This window comes from Giraffa tippelskirchi, chromosome 7 (assembly GCF_054371585.1).
Source record: "Giraffa tippelskirchi isolate mGirTip1 chromosome 7, T2T-mGirTip1v1.2.pri, whole genome shotgun sequence".
NCBI classification, from domain to species: Eukaryota; Metazoa; Chordata; class Mammalia; order Artiodactyla; family Giraffidae; genus Giraffa; species Giraffa tippelskirchi.
Window position 1 is genome coordinate 91,313,962 of NC_137281.1, and position 22,348 is coordinate 91,336,309.

The 22,348-nt window shown below is 37.2% G+C and overlaps 2 protein-coding genes across 2 annotated transcripts in view; one reads left to right on the forward strand and one right to left on the reverse strand.

Moving 5' to 3' along the window:
• Positions 1-22,348, forward strand: part of LOC145513832 (uncharacterized) — a 139,097-nt gene that overhangs the window by 62,800 nt on the left and 53,949 nt on the right. The gene's annotated exons all lie outside the window — the stretch shown is intronic.
• LOC145512432 (olfactory receptor 4F3/4F16/4F29-like) lies at positions 2,855-5,568 on the reverse strand. Its single transcript, XM_081506141.1, has one exon. It carries the CDS (start codon positions 3,878-3,880, stop codon positions 2,855-2,857), a length of 1,026 nt encoding a protein of 341 aa, XP_081362267.1. The 5' UTR covers positions 3,881-5,568.

Genomic DNA, 22,348 nt, shown 5'->3' on the forward strand with positions numbered 1-22,348 from the left:
GGCGCTAGTGGTAAAGAACCCACCTGCCAATGCATGAGACTTAAAGAGACATGGGTTCGATCCCTGGGTCGGGAAGATCCCATGGAGGAGGGCAGGACAACCCACTCCAGTATTCTTGCCTGGAGAATCCCATGGGCAGAAGACCCTGGTGGGCTACAGTTCATAGGGTCACACAGAGTTGGACACGACTGAAGTGACTTAGCATGCACACACACTAGGTACAAATAACAAAAATTCTTACTTCCTGATTTATGGACCTTTCTTTACAATGGGAGAAAAAAAAACTAACAAAGCAATCTCTCGAATAGATAAAAAAAAAAAATCATGAAGGTATTAACCAAAGCATATGGTAGAGAATAACTAGAATAATAAGGCAAAAAAGAACTTCCTTAGATAAAAACTGTTTTTCTGGTGTTGGCTTCAAGCTGATATCTGAATGATAAGAAGGAACCATCCCTACATTTACCTAGGCAAAACTATCTACAAGTGAAGTGAAGGGCCAGTCTACATGTCTCAGACCATGAGCTTGGTATACTCAAGCAACAAAGTCCAAAATGGCTAAGAATAAGGAAAAGGCTCAATGAAGTTGGCAGGGTCAAATCTTTTCAGGCTTCATGGACCCTGGTTAGGCAACAAGGTAGAGTAGGTATCCACCCTCTGTTATGCTGTGGCATCAGTCTACCCTTAGCCTTCAGAGCTTTCTAGGAGCTTCTCTCCTTCCCAAGGCATGTACTTACCTCAGAAGATGAATCAGCATGACTTCTAACTCCATTTCATAATGTTCACAAATTCATGAATCCCCTCTACTCAAACCTTTTTGTTGAGTCTGCCCACTCTACCACACTCCTTACTTACTTGCAATGATTTCTGCCTCAGAGATCCATTGTCCCTTCCTAAAATTAAGTTGTATACTTCTAACACAGTTTTCCACAGCTCCTGACACAGGATTTAGATACAGCAAATATTCAGTATATTTTCTGACTAATTGAATTTCTATTTATGTAATTTTTTGCATAAGCTAGTCTGCTTGATGATTTCTTCCAGAACATTAAAAAGCACTATATAAAAATAAAGAGGAAGGGTATATATATATATATATATATATATGCACAATGACATACAACTCAACCATGAAAAAGAATGAAATATTGCCATTTGCACCAACATAAATGGACTTAAAGAATATGCTTAGTGAAATGTCAGAGCTTAGAGACAAATACAACATGATATCACTATATATGGCTAAAAATAATACAAATGAATCTGTATACAAAGCAGAAATAGGCTCACAGACATAGAAAACAAATTTATGGTTGCCAAGGAGGAGAGGAGGAATAAATTAGAATTATGGTATTAAGAGATACAAAAAATACTATACAAGAATAAATAAGCAATGAGGATTTACTGTATAGCACAGGGAATTATACTCAATATCTTATAATAACCTGTAATGGAATATAATCAGAAAAAGTCAGTATGCTATACATCTGAAACTCACATAATATTGTAAGTCAACTATACTCCAGTTAAATAACAAAAACAAGCTTTCCTTTAAAAAAAAGAACAGTGAGATACTCTTTGAATACTTACTTATACTATTTCTGAATGGTATATTTATTTTTTAATAATTACATGCAACATTTTGACACATGGAAAGTTTAATACATTTCTTCATTATACAGTTTAGTAATAGATGTTCTTTTTATTTCATTTATACAGTTTTGTAATAAATTTTCTTTTGTAATTTCTATACTTTGTTTTATTTAGTTATTAACCTCATTCTCATAATATAGATATCTTTTCCTTTTTAATTTGGTATTGCCTCTTATCTACAAAATATTCAATCCATTTATAATCATTTAGTCTCACATAGTTATCATTGTCATATAAAAATAGTGACTCTTGTTTAGGAAAAATCATAAACACTGAGGAGTAGAAATTTACATGACCAGGTCTCAAAACATTTGATTGATTAATAATATTAATGCCTCCTGAGTTGTCACTCTATGAGTTGTCCAAAATTTAATATTCTAATCCTAACTAAATTAAAAAACCTTATTATTAATTAAATCTGAGTGTGGATGGCAAAATTCAGATGTTAGAAGCCTCAAATTCTCAAAGTTACATAGATACTTTTCTTTTGTTTTGTTTTTTCTTCTGGGTGTATAGACACTGAGAAACACAAAGGGCTTGAATAGCTGTATATATATGTATACCAGAAGAGCTACATCTTTGAGAATTGCTACCAAAGAGAAGAGTATCCAACATTTTGTTTTAATAGAAAATGTGCCCATTATATGATACATGAGCCTTTACCAACATCTATGATAAAAACTAGTAAGAACGTTATATTCCAGTGCTGAATTTACTGTGCATGTGTATTCAGTCCCTTAGTCGTGTGTGACTCTTTGCAACCCTATGGACTGTAGCCCAACAGGCTCCTCTGTCCGTGGGTTGCCATGCCCTCCTCCTAGCGGATATTCCCAACTCAGGGACTGAACCTGCATCTCCTTCATTGCAGATTCTTTACCGCTGAGCTACTGGAGAAGCCCACTGAATTTACTACTCCCTAATATTTTCAGATTCCTTAGAGTAAGTGTCCCTATGAAAAACTGACCAGCTGAGAACAGAATCCGTGAGGAGAGGTTTCACAGTGGATACTGAAAATCTTAAATACACTGAAAAGATTTATGAAAAGTCTTTCTGACCCAGGGATCAAACCTGTATCTCCTGCTTACAGGCCGATTCTTTACCACTGAATCACCAGAGAAGCCCAAACAACATCATTAAATACACTGAAATATATCTATGAAAAGTGTAATTAAAAGAGGACAATTTCCAAGAATAGTCAAGATCAATCTGAATTTTTTGGATTGTGCATGAAAAAACTCTGCTTGAAACTTAAAACCTTACCAAACAGTCTCCTCATTGCCATCGTCATCTCCTTGTTTCTAAGTGTGTAGATAATAGGATTCATAAAAGGAGTAATAAGAGCATCAAAGATGGCTAAAAATTTATCTATGGGTAAGGTAGGGAATGGCCACACATAGACAGTAATGCAAGGGCCAAAGAAAAAAACTACCACAGTGATGTGAGCTGAGAGGGTAGAAAGGGCCTTGGATGAGCCACCTGAAGAGTGTTTGGGAACCATGACCAGGATGAAGATGTAAGACACAATCAGGATCAAGAAGGTGCCCACGGAGATGAAGCCACTGTTGGCAGTGACCAGAAACTCCAATCTATACGTGTCTGTACATGCAAGTTTGATGAACCGAGGAAAATCACAGTAAAAGCTATCCATTTCATTGGGACCACAAAAGGGTAAGTTGACAACAAAAGCCAGCTGGGCCACAGAGTGGATGAGTCCAATGGTCCAAGCAACAGCCAGAAGAGAAGTGCACATTCTTAGGCTCATGATGGTCAGGTAGTGGAGCGGCTTACAGATGGCAACGTACCGGTCATAGGCCATGACTATGAGCAGGACCATCTCCGCACCCCCAACAGTGTGAATAAAGAACATCTGAGTGATGCAGCCTCTCAAGGAAATGACTTTGTGTCTTCTGAAAAGGTCAGAAATCATCTTTGGGGTTGCAATGCTGGAAACACCTGTGTCGATGAAGGAGAGATTTGCCAACAAAAAGTACATGGGGGAGTGTAAATGGTGGTCTGAGAGAATCATGAGCACAATGAGAAGGTTTCCCAACATACTCGCTGTATAAAACATTGTGAAAACTAGAAAAAGAAGAATCTGGATCTCCCAAGAACTGGTGAGTCCCTGCAGCAAAAATTCAGACACCACCGAGCGATTTCTTCCATCCATCACTTCCTGCACAAGGCTGACCCTGACGTTAACTGAAGAGCATAGGAGGGAGACAGACATAATTAGTAAGTTGGAAAGAAGGTCCTTGCAAAAATGTCAGAAACTAAAGATCACCTTGCCATTTTAGAGTTACTTAGAGTTTCCACAGTACAAGTATGACAAAGAGCCAGAATCAGAAATGTTCCCTGCATAAATCTTTGATATCATTTAATCATATACCTCAAATTTAGTTTGGGCTTTAGTGTCTAAACAAGAAAGGAAAATGTAGACTAAAGCACCTTTGGATTTAAAGAGAGGTTACTCAGGAAATAGAGAGATTTGTACTTCCAAGTTTCTCAATTGAAATATGCCACAGAATGAAAACATGTACAAAAAGGTACAGAAAGCTGTCTGGAGAGGTGCTCTAATTTATTCTTTGTAATAACTGTCTAATTCACATGTGGATAGACCACAATTTATTTACTAATTTCCCTGTTAATAAGCACTTACCTAGTTTCTAGTTTTGGAAGCCCTACAAACAATGCTACAAGTATCTTTACATACACATCCTTTTGTATTAATTTTTTCTTTCATGGCATCAACGCTTAAAATGAGATTACTGGGTCAAAGTACATATATTTTTAATTTGGGTAGTTTTGCCTAATTGCATTTCCAAAAGGCTATAATATACATATTTCCACAAGAATAAATGTTAACACTTTTTAAATTGTTGCCAGTGTAGTGAGTGAAAAGTATATAGTTCATTGTTACTCTAATTTTTATTGTCTGACAATCAAAAAATTTGAACATATTTTCTTGCAGTTTGGATTTCTCTTCTGTGAATTACCATTCCGTGTATTTTCCTATTTCTTATTGTGCTTTTTCTTGTCATTTGTAAGAGCTCTTTTTATATTGTAAATGTTAAGTTTTTGTCATTTGTTATATTTTTAAGTCAATTATCTGTTATTTTGTTTATGATTTCTTTGGATATACCCAAGTTATATGATTTAAATGTTATATGATTAAATATAGCTCTTACTTGCGTTATAGCTACTGAATTTAGTCTCAGTTACGATCACCTTTGTTCCTGGATCATACATATATACCCTTAGATTTTCTTTCAATATTTCATTGCATTTTGTTTTCTATTTAGAACTGTGCTCTATTACATTTGTATATGTTTTAAAATATCAGGCCACTTTTAATTTATTCCAGGTATAATAGAATTGTAATGGCACCATGTAATGGCACCATGTGTTAAATAGCCCATTCTTTCCCCACTGAATTTAATTACCATTTTCATTTTGCTTAATTTTCAGATATTTGGGATCTGCTTCCAAATTCTTTATTCTATTTCCACTGATATATTTATCTACATCTGTAGAAATATCAAAGTATTTCATAATAGTGGCTTTATGCTTTGTCTCATGATAAAGCAAGTCCCTCCTTTCCTGTTATTATTTTTCATGCTTTCTTGGCTATTCTTGAGTATGTATTATTCCATATAAACTTTAAGATCATTTTATCCAATCCCCCTAAAAAAATTCCACTTGTCTTGATTTTAATTGCATGAAATTTATATATTAACTTGGAATGAAGTGGCATTGTTATGATGATATCTTCCCATTTAAGAACATCATGCTTGGGACTTCTCTGGTGGTTCAGATGCTGAGACTTCGAGTTCTCATGCAAGGGTACAAGGTTGGATTCATGGTCAGAGAAGTAGATCCCACATGCTGCTACTAAGAGTTCTCATGCTGCAACTAAGACCCAACACAGCCAAATAAATAAATAAGAATATGGTGCATCTATTCATCTGTTCAAATTTTGTTTCATGTCATTTAATAAGATTTTGTCTTTTATTGCACATATTCTATACCTTCTTTGTACAAATTGTTCCTATGTATTTTTTAGCTTTTTTTCTTAGCATTATGAACAGAATCTCTTTTCTCATTTCCATGTCTAGATTCATCTTGCAAGAATGAAGAAAAGTTCATTTTCTCCTAATAACCAGAAACCTTACCACATTCTGTATAATAATTTTTTACAGTAATGTCTTGGATTTTCTTGGCTTACAATAATGTCATCAGCAAAAAGAGAACTTTTCCACATTTAATTTGTGTTGGTTTGGTAAAGATAGTATTCATTTTATCACTCCCTTATTAACACAAAAGTCCTATATACTTATCTATACTTTTCATGTTTATTGTCTCTTCCAGAGATACATTTCTGCATTCTTATTTTAAAGTAAGATGCCAATTATTTTCCTATTAATATACTTTATTTCCTTCCACTTTTCCCCAACACCAGTTAAGCTGAGTTCTTTAAAACACTTTTCACACCCCTCTTCTCATTCCTCTTCCCATTTAAATTAAATCAGTTCCTTTTTATCCTCTAAAACTTCTATTTGTTTTACATATTATGCCTCCTGAATCTATCCTCCCTGTTTTGCTTACTGTCATGATTTCCATCTCACTATCTTTATCTCATGTACATTAAAATATGCATTCCATTAACCTTCCAGCCTCAAATTTGAATTTCAAGAATAATCATCCTCTGCTTAAATTTATCTAAATTGGTCGGTTCCAAAAGTTCTTGCTATGTTACTCATGAATCATTCTGCATGCTGTTATTAATTTTTTATTGAAATTAACATCTGATTCTTGCAACAGCCCTGTATTCAACACACCCTAATATCACATATACTTAATATATGCTTTATACATGTAGATTATAATATTTAAACTGAACTTTCAGAAATCATCTATCCCATTCATTTTCAAGATTCATTCAGTGTATCCAGTCAACCTGATATTTTTCACCCTCTGATCTCTCCGAGGATGTAAATACCACCTAATTCACAATATTGAATTCCTTGTTAAGTATTGTTGGAATAACTACTTGGCAATAGAAAAGTGCTTAAAAATCTGTGAAATAAATAACATGGTGCTGATGTTTGAAGTAACTGTAACTCTCAATAACAATATTTTTATTTGTTGTTTTGCAATGAGATGATTAAAGAAGAGATTGCGTGTGTCTCAAATGGTAAAGAATCTGCCTGCAATGCAGGAGACCTGGGCTCAATCCCTGGGTTGGGAAGAGCCTCTTGAAAAGGAAACAGCAACCCACTCCAGTACTCTTGCCTGGAGAATTCCAAGGACAGAAGCACATGGTGGGCTACAGTCCATGGGGTTGCAGAGTTGGACACGACTGAGCAACTACCTCACTTTTCACTTTTTTCAACCTGAGAGTTTGATTTTTTAGGGCTCCAAAGTCAGAATTAATCTCAGATCAAACATTTTCTGCCAAAATGAAGGTTGACCTTAAAAATAAATGAAATTTTCTCTACAAAATAGCAAAGAATTAGAATTCAAAATAAAATCCAAACCTGTTCATCTTTCCAAATGTACAAGTTAGAGTATTACATAGTTTATTTAAATTAGTTTATTCATTTTCCTTCAAATATTTAATGTTCTGGAGAGAGAGATGTAAAATGTTGATTAGAAGTGAAAAATCACAAACCAGATTGCTATGTTTAAACTCAACTACCTGCCCTACCATTTACCCTGACCTTGGAAAAATGATTTAATCTTACTGTGTTTAAGTTTATTCACTGTTAAAATGGAGTGAAAATAGTCTGGCCTCAAAAATATCTAAAGGAAAAGAACTTAGACCAGTATTTGACTCATACCAAGAACTCAGTAACTGTTAATCATAATGATGTTATTATAAATATCTTTAGTGGCACTAAACTCTCCTGGTAGTCCTATTTCTCAAAGCCCTCCTTTTGTCTTTCCCTGGTTTTTCAACACTTATTCACTGTATAAATAATAAAATTATTTAAGATCTTATTGTTTTTCTCTTCACCTAATGGGCTTTCATGTATTCTAATTATATTAATACCTTCCCCAAAAGCCTGACCACTGTGTGAAAGACAATATATATGAAAAGATCTAGTATTTCCCCAACATATAAATGCAGGTTGAATCTATTCATCCCCTAATTCTATCCTAAACTTCATAGCTGTATTTCCCATAGCTCACTAAACACTGTCCCCTAGATGCTTAGATATTGGTGAAATTTCACATGATTACTACAAAACTAATAATCTCTCTATTCCCCAATGCAGCTTTTCCTCCAGATCTGTTATAATACTTCAGGCATCTTATCCATCCTACTCTTCTCAAATCTTGATGGCCTTTCCTCATCATTACTGAAATCCTGCAATACCAAACAACTGATCTCTCCCCTATCTAACCTATATTCTAGCCATCAGATTGCTTCACCTAGGTGCTGTGCTTAATTGTTCAGTCGTGTCCGACTCTTCACAACGCCGCTCCTCTGTCCATGGGAATTCTCCAGGCAAGAAGACTAGAGTGGATGACCATACCCTCCTCCAGGGGAACTTCCCAACCCAGGGGTTGAACCCAGGTCTCCTGCATTGCAGGCAGATTCTTTATCATCTGAGCCACCTGGGAAGCCCAGGTACCTAGGTAGCACTTTCATTATATAACTACTACCACCAAAACATGTCCAGTGGGTCTTATTGCCTTTAAAAGTACAAATTCCTTATTACTCAGCTATAAAAAGGAACACATTTTACTCAGTTCTAATGAGGTAGATGAACCTAGAGGTTATTATACAGAGTGAAGTAAGTCAGAGAAAGACAAATATTGTATATTAATGTATATATATGGAATCTAGAAAGATGGTAATAATAAACCTGCCTGCAGAGCGGCAGTGGAGACACAGACATAAAGAACAGATTTGCGGACACAGCAAGAGGAAGAGAGGGTGGGACGAATTGAGAGAGTAGCATTGAAACATATACATTACCATATGTAAAACAGATAGCCAGTGAAAATTTGCTGTATGATGCAGAGAGCTCAAATCCAGTACTCTGTGACAACCTAGAGGGGTGGGATAGGATGGGAGACTGGAGGGAGGTTCAAGAGGAAGGGGACATACATATACCTATGGCTGATTCATGTTGATATATGACAGAAACCAGCACAATATTGTAAAGTAATTATCTTCTAATAAAGATTTTTTAAAAGAAATATTTATACCCCTTTAATACTCTCTGCTATATTGCCCATCAATGACCTCCTCTTCAACTCTTTGCAGTCTAACAGCTGTCTCTCTACCTTCTTTAAACTGGTCTCATGAAGATTACCAAATACTTCAAAATAGCTAAATCTTTATCCTTCTGATCTCTATGCATCATCTTATACTGTTCACCGTTTCCTACTTTCTGAAAAATATTGTAGCTAATGGGATGTGCAAAGACTTTGTCATCTCTCTCTCTCTGTTGGTAACGCCTATTCTACAGGCTGGACCTGAAGATTATAACTCCTCAAATAAGAATTCTAACTCATCATTAACATAGGAAAGGACTTAAATCCTTACAGATTTATGTTCCCATTATGCTGTGCACCTGAAACTAATACAATGTTATATTTCAATCATACTCAATTTTTTAAAAAATTAAAAAGATTAGACAAAGGAAGAATATTTAAAGGACAGACAACTGATAGTAGTGAAGGAGGGGCATTATGGACATTACAGGAGGCTTGAATTCTTACTCCATGGGGGAAGAATTAGGCTATATTTCTTCCTGGTCTATATTTGAAGAGAAATGGGTTTCCCAGGTGGTTCAGACAATAAAGAATCTGCCTCCAATGCAGGACATGCAGGTTCAATCCCTGGGTCAGGAAGAGCCCCTGGAGGAGGGCATGGCAATCCAATCTAGTATTCTTGCCTGGGAAATCCCATGGACAGAGGAGTCTGGCAGGCTTTAGTCCATGGAGTCACAAAGGGTCAGATATGACTGAGTGATTAACACTTTAACTATCTCTTTTCATCAAAGGTCATTCCTATTACATGCTGCTGCTGCTGCTGCTGCTAAGTCGCTTCAGTCGTGTCCGACTCTGTGCAACCCCACAGATGGCAGCCCACCAGGCTCCTCAATCCCTGGGATTCTCGAGGCAAGAATACTGGAGTGGGTTGCCATTTCCTTCTCCAATGCATGCATGCATGCTAAGTTGCTTCAGTTGTGTCCGACTCTGTGCAACCCTATGGACCTCAGCCCTCCAGGCTCCTCTGTCCACAGGATTCTCCAGGCGAGAATACTGGAGTGGGTTGCCATTTCCTTCTCCGTGAGCCACAGATATTTCTGGTCATGGAACATACAAAATATTCATAAATGAAAAGTAAATGACCCAAAGGCTTAGATATTAGTATCTGATGCTGGAATAGATTTATTCTGACTCACTTCCAGATAGCTTAGCAATACCATCTTATTTAATTACCCCACTTCTCTAAGTATTCTTATGTGGGCATAATTGAAAAGATTATAACTAGAATCATTAACATAGGGGAGGACTTAAATCATTGTAACTTAGAGGCCAAAGGGAAGATGAAGGCTACATACACAACGCACAACTTTAGATATGTGCAACTGTGTAAATTCTAAAACCTGTTTTGTGCATCCTTTAGAGGACTTCATGAATGGCTTTCTCACTTCTCTCCAAACCGTCAGACATAATTTACTTCGGATGATTATTTACAACTGTTTACTTCTGCTTACTACTTAGAAGAGATAGAAATTATTATGATTCACCAGATAATGATCTTTTATACATGTGAAGGCTTCCCTGATAGCTCAGTTGGTAGAGAATCCACCTGCAATGCAGGAGACCCCGGTTCAATTAAGGGATAGGCTACCCACTCCAGTATTCCTGGGCTTCCCTTGTGGCTCAGCAGGTAAAGAATCCACCTGCAATGTGGAGACCTGGGTTCAATCCCTGGGTTGGAAAGACCCCCTGGGGAAGAGACTGGCTACCCACTCCAGTATTCTAGCCTGGAGAATTCCATGGACTCTATAGTCCATGGGGTCACAAAGAGTCAGACACGACTGAGCAACTTTCACTTCATTATGCATGTAAAAAATGCCAAAGAAGTCATCAACTAAATCTTTGGTCAGTGACTAAATGACATAATTTTTAAGTATTATACCTCTCCTTAATCTTACATGCAGGATAAACACTTTTTATTACTAATGACATCTTCTTTCTCAACTCTTTTAAACATGTTAGTAGATTTCTTGTCTTCTTTACTGTCTACACATATTTCTACTTCCTTAACTTGTTAATGAATCTTTGTTTTAAGATATTAAAAAGAGTCTATCTAATCATATATATAATACAATTATTTCCTGAAATTTGCATGACATACTTCTATTTATTCTGATCTCATACTGGCTTTAGAAAACACTAATACTATATATATATATGATATATTATTTAATTTATACATTATAGCTGTGCTATACCCTCTGAAAATAAAATATAGTATGTAGGAATATCATTATTCCTCACAGTTAGCCATATGAGTTATAAACTCATCTGAATCAAGAATGCACCTACTCTCTCACATAATTTCAAATAAGACAATTTCTTCAAGTTGTTTCCTACCAAAATGCTGTTACTTTTTAACCCTGTTTTATTAATAATTTCCTACAGAATACAAAATCAGAATTTATAACATTAATTTCCTTTTTCTAAAAGTTTACAGCTCTGAAAAGTCTTTTATATCTTTTGTTTCACAGTAGAGGGTAGAGCATAGGAAAAAGGAATATGATCCATATTTTGCAGATACAAAATAACTCAAAGAGATCGAATTAATTGCCTAATTTTGCATAGCTAGGTGTCCAATACAGATCCAATTCTTGCAATTGTTTTAAAGATGCAATGGATTAAAAAGTACTGGAAGAAAATGTCAAAATTTTAACAGTTACTTTCTATGAAGAGGCTATGGATGATAAATTTTCTATTTTCATTGTGTTTTTCTCTTTAAAGAAAAAATATTAATTTAAAAAGCAAGTTGACTCCAGAGTCCAGGGCTTTTCACTACACTATTCTGTAAGTCACTGACAACCTAAAGACAAAGTAATTTCAAGGGTGTGAGGAAGTAGCTTTTACTACAAGGAACTCGACAGGCAGAGGGTCTTTGGTGTCTGCCACCTCATCTTCAGCTCCTCTACCATCTCTTGTCATACTGCCTTCTGCTCCTGCTCATTATCTACTTCTCTCAGACAGTCCCTGGCTGTCCAAGACCTCCACTATGACATCCTCACCAAGATCTATTCTCTTCCAAGTTCCTGGCCTCCAAAGCATCGTTTCCAGACCCTTTTCAATTAAGCCATTTACATGTTGAGCCACTTCTACATGAAGGGCTAGAGGAAATCAATGCAGTCACCTAGGTTTATATAAAACCCAAATCTAACAACTGTCACAAGATTTTTATTTCAGTTATGTGAAAGTCGCTCAGTTGTGCCCGACTCTTTGTGAGCCCATGGGCTCTACAGTCCATGGAATTCTCCAGGCCAGAATACTGGAGTGGGCAGCCTTTCCCTTCTCCAGGGTATCTTCCCAACCCAGGGGTCAAACCCAGGTCTCCTGCATTGCAGGCAGATCTTTGCCAGCTGAGCCACAAGGGAAGCCCTTTTAGTTATATATGTCCCTAATTGTACCATGAGATTCCCTGGTGGCTCAGTGGTAAAGAATCCATCTGTCAAACAGGTGATGCGGATTCGATCCCTGGGTCAGAAAGATCCCCTGGAGAAGGAAATGGCAACCCACTCCAGTGTTCTTGCCTGGGAGATCTCATGGACAGAAGAACCTGGCAGACTACAGTCCATGGGATTGTAAAATAGTTGGACATAACTTAGCAACTAAACAATAAACTGTGCCATGCTTCTGGACTATTTCAGGTTGCTATAACTCTCCCACCTTTTTATTTTCTTGACTGAACAGTATGTGTGATCTTAGTTCCCCAGCCAGGAATCAGACAGCTGAAGGACCATGCGGTGGAAGTACAGAGTCTTAACCCCTGGACTGCCGGAGAAGCCCATACAGTTCTCCCACTTTTAACCCGCCCTCCTTGCACATCAGAAAGAGACATCAACAACCTGACACCCGAATTATGCTATGCTGCCTATACCTGGTCTTAGTTCCCTATAATGAGCTTTTCACATGAGAAATGTATTTTACTGCATTCCACTGTCTGTTTCATCTGTGTTGCATCAAAAACAACACAAGTGAATCTTCTCAGAGTCCTAGAAATGACTCATATCCAGTGATGAAAATGTTATTAATCCTATTTGCAAAGAAGAGCAGTAAGAACCAGAAATCTCTCTTACCTGAGTTAAGCTGAGTCTATTTCCCTCAGATGGTAGATCAATTCCTTCCAAATTGTGTGAAAAGATAGAAAACTTCCATTATATGAGCTATAATTTCTGAAAGAAAAAATCAGAGTTATTTTGATGGATTCAGAGCGCCAAATGACAGAAACTGAGAGTTTATAAAACACAGAAACTGAAAACATCACTTAGGAATTTATCTACCATGAAAAACTAGCAGGACATAGAGCATAGGGGAATAGAAAGGAATAAGGCATAGAAAAGATAAAAATATCATGCTTTTCCTCCTCCCTCTTTTCCAGTCAAAATTCCACTCTTCATTCACCATCCAGTTGAGCATCATCGCCCCAGTGCCCTTAGCAAAAGTCATAGTGTTATACATCTTGCTACTCATTTCCATGCATTGCCCAGAATACATATGTAACAAATACGTCAAATAACAAGAAAACTGTAGATTAAGTTAAAGGGAGAGGAAATTACTGAGCAATCACTGCAGAGAGACCCAAAGATAGGGTGGATTAATTTTGGATCTGCTAAACAGTAAAACACTTTCATAGGAGAAGGAAATGGCAACCCACTCCAGTGTTCTTGCCTGGAGAATCCCAGGGACGGAGGAGCCTGGTGGGCTGCTGTCTATGGGGTCGCACAGAGTCGGACACGACTGAATCGAGTTAGCAGCAGCAGCCAACAGTAAAACATTTGTTTTACATATGTTTTGCATGATACTGCTTGAAATAGAAACATTTTTCTAGGTTCAGGAAAGGACAGTTTCACTCTGATTGAGATTGTAAACCTCTCTGAGACAAAGAGCTTAATATTGTTTTCCTCAAGTGAAAAAAAAAATCTAATTATCATGTGGTGGCCAAGCATTTGTGTGAGTCTTGGGAATAACCAGCCCTTCATTCATTGGATTTTCCTGTGAAGTATGCCTCAGAGTCCGTCCTGATTTTCACCCGGGAAATAAAAAGAACAGAAAAAAGAAAGTAGCTTCTTGGTATCAAATTTAATGGTGTCTTAAATCAACGTACAGAAATATTTTTGCTTTAATATGAATCAGTACAGTAGATCTAACCAAGAAACCCAACACCTTAGAATGCTCGCGAAACAGCAGGAAATAGAGTATTTTTCTACGCTAGTACTTACTAAAGGTTTCATAGCAAAAAGACACTCTTTGATGAGAAAAGGAGGTAACAGCAAATGAGAAACCTCAGAACATAAGGCTGTCTCTTATATCAGCAATTTTGGCTCACTAAATCCCTTTCAGTCCCACAAGACTCAAAATCCAGGACTCTGGACTACAGACATGTTTCATCAGAGTGTTGTCAAGTTATAAAATATTAATGTTAATTACTGCAATTTAAGAGGAATTGTTATGCCAGAATGTTCTGAAAATAGATACACCTTTTACAAATAGACAGCCTTATTTGACCTATAAAAAGGTTTATTATTTGTTCAGTTGCTCAGTCATGTCCGACTCTTTACAACCCCACGGGCTGTAGCACATCAGGCTTCCCTGACCTTCATCTCCCTGAGCTTGCTCAAACTCACATCCATTGAGTTGGGGATGCCATTCAACCATCGCATCCTCTGTCATCCCCTTCTCCTCCTGCCTTGGATCTTTCCAAGCATCAGGGTCTTTTCTAATGAGTTGGCTGTTCGCATCAGATGGCCAAAGTATTGGAGCTTTAGCTTCAGCATCAGCCCTTCCAGTGAATATTCAGGACTGATTTCCTTTAGGATAGACCGGTTGGATCTCCTTGCAGTCCAAGGGACTCTCAAGAGTCTTCTCCAACACAACAGTTCAAAAGAATAAATTCTTGGGTATTCAGCCTATTTTATGGTCCAATTCTCATATCCATGCATAACTACTGGAAAAACCATAGATTTAACTATATGGGCCTTTGTTGGCAAAGTAATGTCTCTTCTTTTTAATATGCTGTCTAGGTTTGTCATAGCTTTTCCAAAGAGCAAGCATCTTTTAATTTCATGGCTGCAATCACCATCTGCAGTGATTTTAGAGCCCAGGAAAATAACGTCTATCACTATGTCCATTGTTTCCCCATCTATTTGCCATGAAGTGATGGGATCAGATGCCATGATCTCCGTTTTTTGAATGTTGAGTTTTAAACCAGCTTTTTCACTCTCCTCTTTTACTTTCATCAAGAGGCTCTTTAGTTCCTCTTTGCTTTCTGCCATAAGGTTGGTGTCATCTGCATATCTGAAGTTATTGATATTTCTGCCAGCAATCTTGATTCCAGCTTGTGCATCATCCGGCCCAGCATTTCACATGATGTACTCTGAATATAAAGTTAAGTAAGCGGGGTGACAATATTCAGCTTTGATATGCTGCTGCTGCTAAGTCACTTCAGTCGTGTCCGACTCTGTGTGACCCCATAGACGACAGCCCACCAGGCTCCGCCGTCCCTGGGATTCTCCAGGCAAGAATACTGGAGTGGGTTGCCATTTCCTTCTCCAGTGCATGAAAGGGAAAAGTGAAAGTGAAGTTGCTCAGTCGTGTCCGACTCTTAGCGACCCCATGGACTGTAGCCTACCAGGCTCCTCCATCCATGGGATTTTCCAGGCAAGAGTACTGGAGTGGGGTGCCATTGCCTTCTCCGAGCTTTGATATACTCCTTTCCCAATTTGGAAGCAGTCTGTTGTTCCATGTCTGGTTCTAACTGTTGCTTCTTGACCTGCATACAGATTTCTCAGGAGGCAGATAAGGTGGTCTGGTATTTCCATCTATTTAAGAAACTTCCAATTTGTTGGATTCACACAGTCAAAGGCTTTAGCATAGTCAATGAAGCAGAAGTAGATGTTTTTCTGGAATTCTCTTGTTTTTTTCTATGATCCAACGCATGTTGGCAATTTGATGTCTGGTTCCTCTGCCTTTTCTAAATCCAGCTTGAACATCTGGAAGCTCTTGGTTCACGTACTGTTGAAGCCTGGCTTGGAGAATTTTGAGGATTACTTTGCTAGAGTGTGAAATGAGTGCAATTGTGTAGTAGTTTGAACATTCTTTGGCACTGTCTTTCTTTGGGATTGGAATGAAAACTGACCTTTTCCGGTCCTGTGGCCACTGCTGAGTTTTCCATATTTGCTGGCATACTGAGTGCAGCACTTTAACCACATGATCTTTTAGGATTTGAAATAGCTCAGCTGGAATTCCATCACCTAAGGAGACAAATCCAAAAAAATATTGCTAAGACTGAGTTCAAAGAGAAACTGCATAAGAAGACCACATAGCTCATGTTTTCTCCTAATTTTATGGTTTCAGGGCTTACCTTTAAGTCTTTAATCCATTTTGAGCTTTTTAATATATGGTGTGAGAAAATGATCTAGTTTCACTTTCTTTTACAGGTAGTGGTCCAGCTTTCTGAGCACTGTCTTTTCCCCATTGTATGTTCTTGTCTCCTTTTGCCATTTGTTGTTATTGTTTAGTTGCTTTGACTGTATATGCATGGGTTTGTTTCCAGGCTCTCTATTCTGTTTCATTGATCTATGTTTCTGTTTTGCACCATTATCATGCTGTTTCGATTACTATAGCTTTGTAGTATAGTTTGAGGCCATGCAGTATATACCTTTAGCTTTGTATATCTTTCTCAAGATTACATTGAATATTTAAGTTCTTTTATGGTTCCATACAAATTTAAGGATTGTTTATCCTAGTTCTGTTAAAAATGTCATGGATATTTCAATTGAGATTGCACTGAACCTGTAGACTTCCTTGGGTAGTATGTACATTTTAACAATATTAATTCTCCCAATCTATGAACAAAAATTTCTTTTCACTTATTTGGGTCATCTTCAGTTTCTTTCATCAATATCTTCTAGTTTTCAGAGTATAGGTCTTTCACCTCCTTGGTTAAATTTATTCCTAGATATTTTACTATTTCTAATGCAACTGTCAATAAGATTGTTTTCTTGATTTCTTTGGATTGTTGTATAGAAATGCAGCAAATTTCTGTATATTAATTTTGTATCCTGCAACTTTACTAAATTCATTTATTCTATTGTGTTGGTGCAAAAGTGATATTGGTTTCAGACCCTGGATTTTAAATCATCATAACTAGGCTCAAACACATCTTTATTCATCAGAATAGGAACCATTACAATCAATACATTTTTGCCAATGAGAAATAAGTTTGTTTAGTCCTGTAGCAAAAAAAGTCCATGCCTCAGGATTCGATGAACTCGAGTTACCTGTGTGATGTGTGGTCAGGCATTGTCATGGAGAAAAATTGGGCCCTTTCTGTTGACCAATGCTGATGTAGGCATTACAGTTATCAGTGCATCTCATGGATTTGCTGAGCATAATTCTTAGATGTGATGTTTTCGCAGGGATTCAGAAAGCTGTGGTGCATCAGACAGTCAGCAGACCACCAAACAGTGACCATGACCCTTTTTTGGTGCAGTTTAGCTTTGGGAAGTGCTTTGGAGCTTCTTCTCAGTCCAGCCACTGAGCTAGTCATCAATGATTGTCATATAAAATTCAGTTTTCATCCCACATCACAATCAGATCAAGAGATGGTTTGTTGTTGCGTAGAATAACAGAAGATGACACTTCAAAACGATGATTTTTTTTTTTTTTTGATTTGCGGTTAGCTCATGAGGCATCCACTTATCAAGCTTTTTCACCTTTCCAATTTACTTCAAATGCCAAACAACTGTAGAATGATTAGCACTGAGTTCTTGGACAACTTCTTGCATAGTTATAAGAGGAACAGCTTTGAGGAAGCATAAACAAAAAAATCCAGAATATTGATTACATCTGAATGGGAAGCAGATTAAAGGAATAGAAGTTAGAATAGGTGCAATGATGGGTGCGTTTGCAGATATCATGCTTTCTAACTAAATATGGGCTACATTTTTGTAAATATGTAATATTTTATAACAAAAAGTAAGAAAATTTTAGTTATATCAATAGATAACATTTTTCAATTTTTCAGTTTTAAACATTCAAATTAATTATAGATCCACCCTTAGCAAAGGTGGGAGCAACTAGTCCTCTAATTCACTGCTGATGAGGAATTTTAAATTGACACTGCAACTTTACTGAATTCATTCATTCTGTTGGGTTGGTGCAAAAGTGATACTGGTTTCAGACCCTGGATTTTAAATAATCATAAATAGATTCAAACACATCTTTATTCATCAGAATAGGAACCATTACAATCAATACATTTTTGCCAATGAGAAATAAGTTTGTTTATTCCTGTAGCAAAAAAAAAAAATCCATGCCTCAGGATTCGATGAACTCTTGGAAAGCATTTTGTGCATCGTCCTGCTGGTTGTGGAATCATTTTAGAGGGCAATTTTACAATATGTAATGAAACCCTACATATATGTTTTAGCAGCAATTTCATTTCTATTAAGTTCTCATGAGGAAGTAATCAAAGCCATATATATATATATGTACATATATATGTGTGTATATATGTTTATATACATGTATACACACAAGGAGGTACATCAAGATCTTTCATAGAGGTATTGTTGGTAACTGGTTCGATCCCTGGGTTGAGAAGATCCCCTGGAGAAGGGAATGGCTACCCACTCCAGTATTCTGGCCTGGAGGATTCCATGGACAGAGGAGCCTGACAGGCTACAGTCCATGGGGTCGCAAAGAGTCAGATAAGACTGAGTGACTTTCACTTTCACTTTCAAAAGTTGGAAACAAATGTTAACAATAAAGTATTCATTAAAGCAATATATAGGTGGCTCAGACAGTAAAGAATCTGCCTGCAGTGCAGGACTCCCGGGTTCAATCCCACAGTCGGGAAGATCCCCTGCAGAAGGAAATGGCAACCCACTCCTGTGTCCTTGCCTGTGAAATCTCATGAACAGAGGAGCCTGGTGGGCTACAGTGCATGGGACCACAAAGAGTCAGACATGACTTAGCAACTAAACAACAACAAAGCGGTATAACTCTTATCTATTCACTATATTACCAAATAGCCACCAAGAACTACATGCTAGAATACATCAACATGAAAAGATTTACATATCATATCATACTGTTAAACGAATTGTGGAACAGTATGATATTACACTGTATAATTTTTAAGTGTATAAATAAATATCTTAAACATAACAAATTTTTTACCATTATATTTGAATGGGATTATTTTGGGTGATTTTTTTTTCTTTTCTTCTTTGTGCTTCTCTGTAGGTAAGCTTCCATTTTTTTTCTAATTTTTGACTTAGCAGTATTTTTTTAATTGGAGGATAATTGCTTTACAATGTTGTGTTGGTTTCTGTCATGCAACAATGTGAATCAACCATAAGTGTACATATGTCATATGTCACCTGCCTCTTGAATCTCCCCCCAACCCACCACCCCATCCCACCCCTCTAGGTTGTCACAGAATACCGGGTTGAACTCCTTGTATTATACAGCAGCTTCCCATCAGCTATATATTTCACACATGGTAGTGTATGTCAGTGCTACTCTCTCAATTCTGTCCCACCCTCTCCTTCCCCCACTGTGTCCACAAGTCTCTTCTCTATGCCTGCATCTCTATTCCTGCCCTGAAAATAGGTTCATCAGTACCATTTTTCTAGATTCCATGTATATGCATTAATCTACGATATTTGTTTTTCTCTTTCTGACTTATTTCACTTTGTATAACAGACTCTAGTTTCACCCACCTCACTATAACTGACTCAAATTCATTCCATTTTATGGCTGAGTAATATTCCATAATACGTATGCACCACAGCTTTTTAATCCATTCATCTGTCGATGGACATCTAGGTTGCTTCCTTGTCTGAGCTAGTGTAAATAGTGTTGTAATGAACATTGGGTTACGTGTGTCTCTGAAAAAGTTTATTTTAATGGTTGTGCTGAATCTACTAGGTTTTCCCATCCTTTTCCATTCCTTGTGATTCAGAAAGAAAGAGTTGTTTCTGTCTCCCTCTCAGCTTTTATTTACCATTGCTCTATGCACAAACAATTATTGACTTCCTACTGTAGGTCAGGCAAATACTATCGACTTCCTACTGTAAATCAGGCATCCCTCTAGGTATAAAGAACAAAAAAATCTTACTTTCTGTTTTATGAACCTTTTTTTTCCTATGGAAAGAAACAAAAATAATTAACAAAGCAATATTTCAAATAGATTTTAAAAATATGAATACATTTTAAAAAGCATATGGTAAAGAATAAGTAGAGTTTTAGAAAGGCAAGAGGGAACTTCCTTAGATAGGATATCTTTTCCTGGCATTGACACTCAAGCTGATATCTGAATGATGAGAAGAAACCAACCCTACATTTACCTAGGTGAAACTCTAAGCAGGTGGAAGAAAGGGCCAGTGTATGGGTCTCAGACCACAAGCCTGGTGTATTCAAGCAACAGAAAGTCTAAAATGGCTAAGAAGAGTGAAAAAGACTCAGTGAAGCTGACAGAGTCAAATCTTTTCAGTCTTCGTGGACCCTGGTTAGGCAACGAGGTAGAGTAGATATCCATGCCCTGTCATGCTGTGGATTCAGTCTACTCTTAGCCTCCAGAGCTTTCCAGGAACTCCTCTCCTTCCAAGGCATGCACTTAGCTCAGAAGGACAATTGCAATGGCCTCTAACTCCTTTCCATAATGTTCACAAATTCATGAATCCCCTCTACTCAAACCTTTTTGTTGCGTCTGCCCACATTACCACACCCCTTACTTGCTCGCAGTGATTTTTGCCTCAGAGATCCACTGTCCTTTCTTGATTTGTATGTTTCTAACAGTTTTCTACAGATCCTGGCACAGGATTTAGAATATAGAATGGATTCATGTATATGTATGGCTGAGTCCCTTGGCTGCTCACCTGAAACTATCACAACATTGTTAATCAGCTATACCCCAATACAAAATGAATTTTGTTTAAAAAAAAATATAGTGACCTTCTGGTATCTTTTTGGATTAATTAAATTTCTGTTTATGTAATTTGCCTCATAACCAAATCTGCTTGTTAACTTCTTCTAGCACATTAAAAAGCACCATGGAGGGCATAGAAGGAACCTACCTCAACATAGTAAAGGCCATATATGATAATCCTACAGCAAACATTATTCTCAATGGTGAAAAACTGAAAGCATTCCCCCTAAGATCAGGAACAAGACAAGGGAGTCCACTTTCACTACTATTAGTCAACATAGTTCTGGAAGTTCTAGCTACAGCAATCAGAGAAGAAAAAGAAATAAAAGGAATCCAGATTGGAAAAGAAGTAAAGCTCTCACTGTGTGTAGATGACATGATCCTGTACATTGAAAACCCTAAAGATAGTATCAGGAAATTACTAGAGCTAATCAGTGAATTTAGCAAAGTTGCAGGATACAAAATCAATATAGAGAAATCACTTGCATTTCTATACACTAACAATGAAAAATCAGAAAGAGAAATTAAGGAATCAATTCCATTCACCACTGAAACAAAAAGAATTAAATATCTAGGAATAAACTTACCTAAGGAGACAAAAGAACTGTACACAGAAAATTATAAGACACTAATGAAAGACATCAAAGACGACATAAACGGAGAGATATTCCATGTTCCTGGGTAGGAAGAATCAATATTGTGATAATGTCTATACTACCAAACACAATCTGCAGATTCAATGCAATCCCTATGAAATTACCAAACATTTTTCACAGAACTAGAACAAAAAATTTCACAATTCATATGGAAACACAAAGGACCCTGAATAGCCAAAGCACTCTTGAGAAGGAAGAATGGAGCTGGAGGAATAAACCTTCCTAACTTCAGATTATACTACAAAGCTACAGTCATCAAGACATTATGGTACTGGCACAAAACAAAAGTATAGACCAATTGAACAAGATAGAAAACCCAGAAATAAACCCATGCACCTATGGTACCTTAGTTTTGACAAAGAAGGCAAGAATACACAATGGGGCAAAGACAGCCTCTTCAATAAATGGTGCTGGGAAAACTGGACAGCTACATGTAAAAGAATGATATTAGAACACTTCCTAACACCATCAGTTCAGTTCAGTTCAGTTCAGTCGCTCAGTCATGTCCGACTCTTTGCAACCACATGAATCACAGCACTCCAGTCCTCCCTGTCCATCACCAACTCCTGGAGTCCACCCAAACCCATGTCCATTGAGTTGATGATGCCATCCAGCCATCTCATCCTCTGTCGTCCCCTTCTCCTCCTGCCCCCAATTCTTCCCAGCATTAGGGTCTTTTCCAATGAGTCAACTCTTTGCCTAACACCATACACAAAGATAAACTCAAAATGGATTAAAGGCCTAAATGTAAGACCAGAAACTGTAAAACTATTAGAGGAAAACATAGGCAGAACACTCGATGACATAAATCAAAGCAAGATGCTCTATGACC

Coding starts and splice junctions, on each gene's coding strand:
- LOC145512432 (XM_081506141.1), bottom strand. CDS start 3,880: ATGTCTGTCTCCCTCCTATGCTCTTCAGTTAACGTCAGGGTCAGCCTT.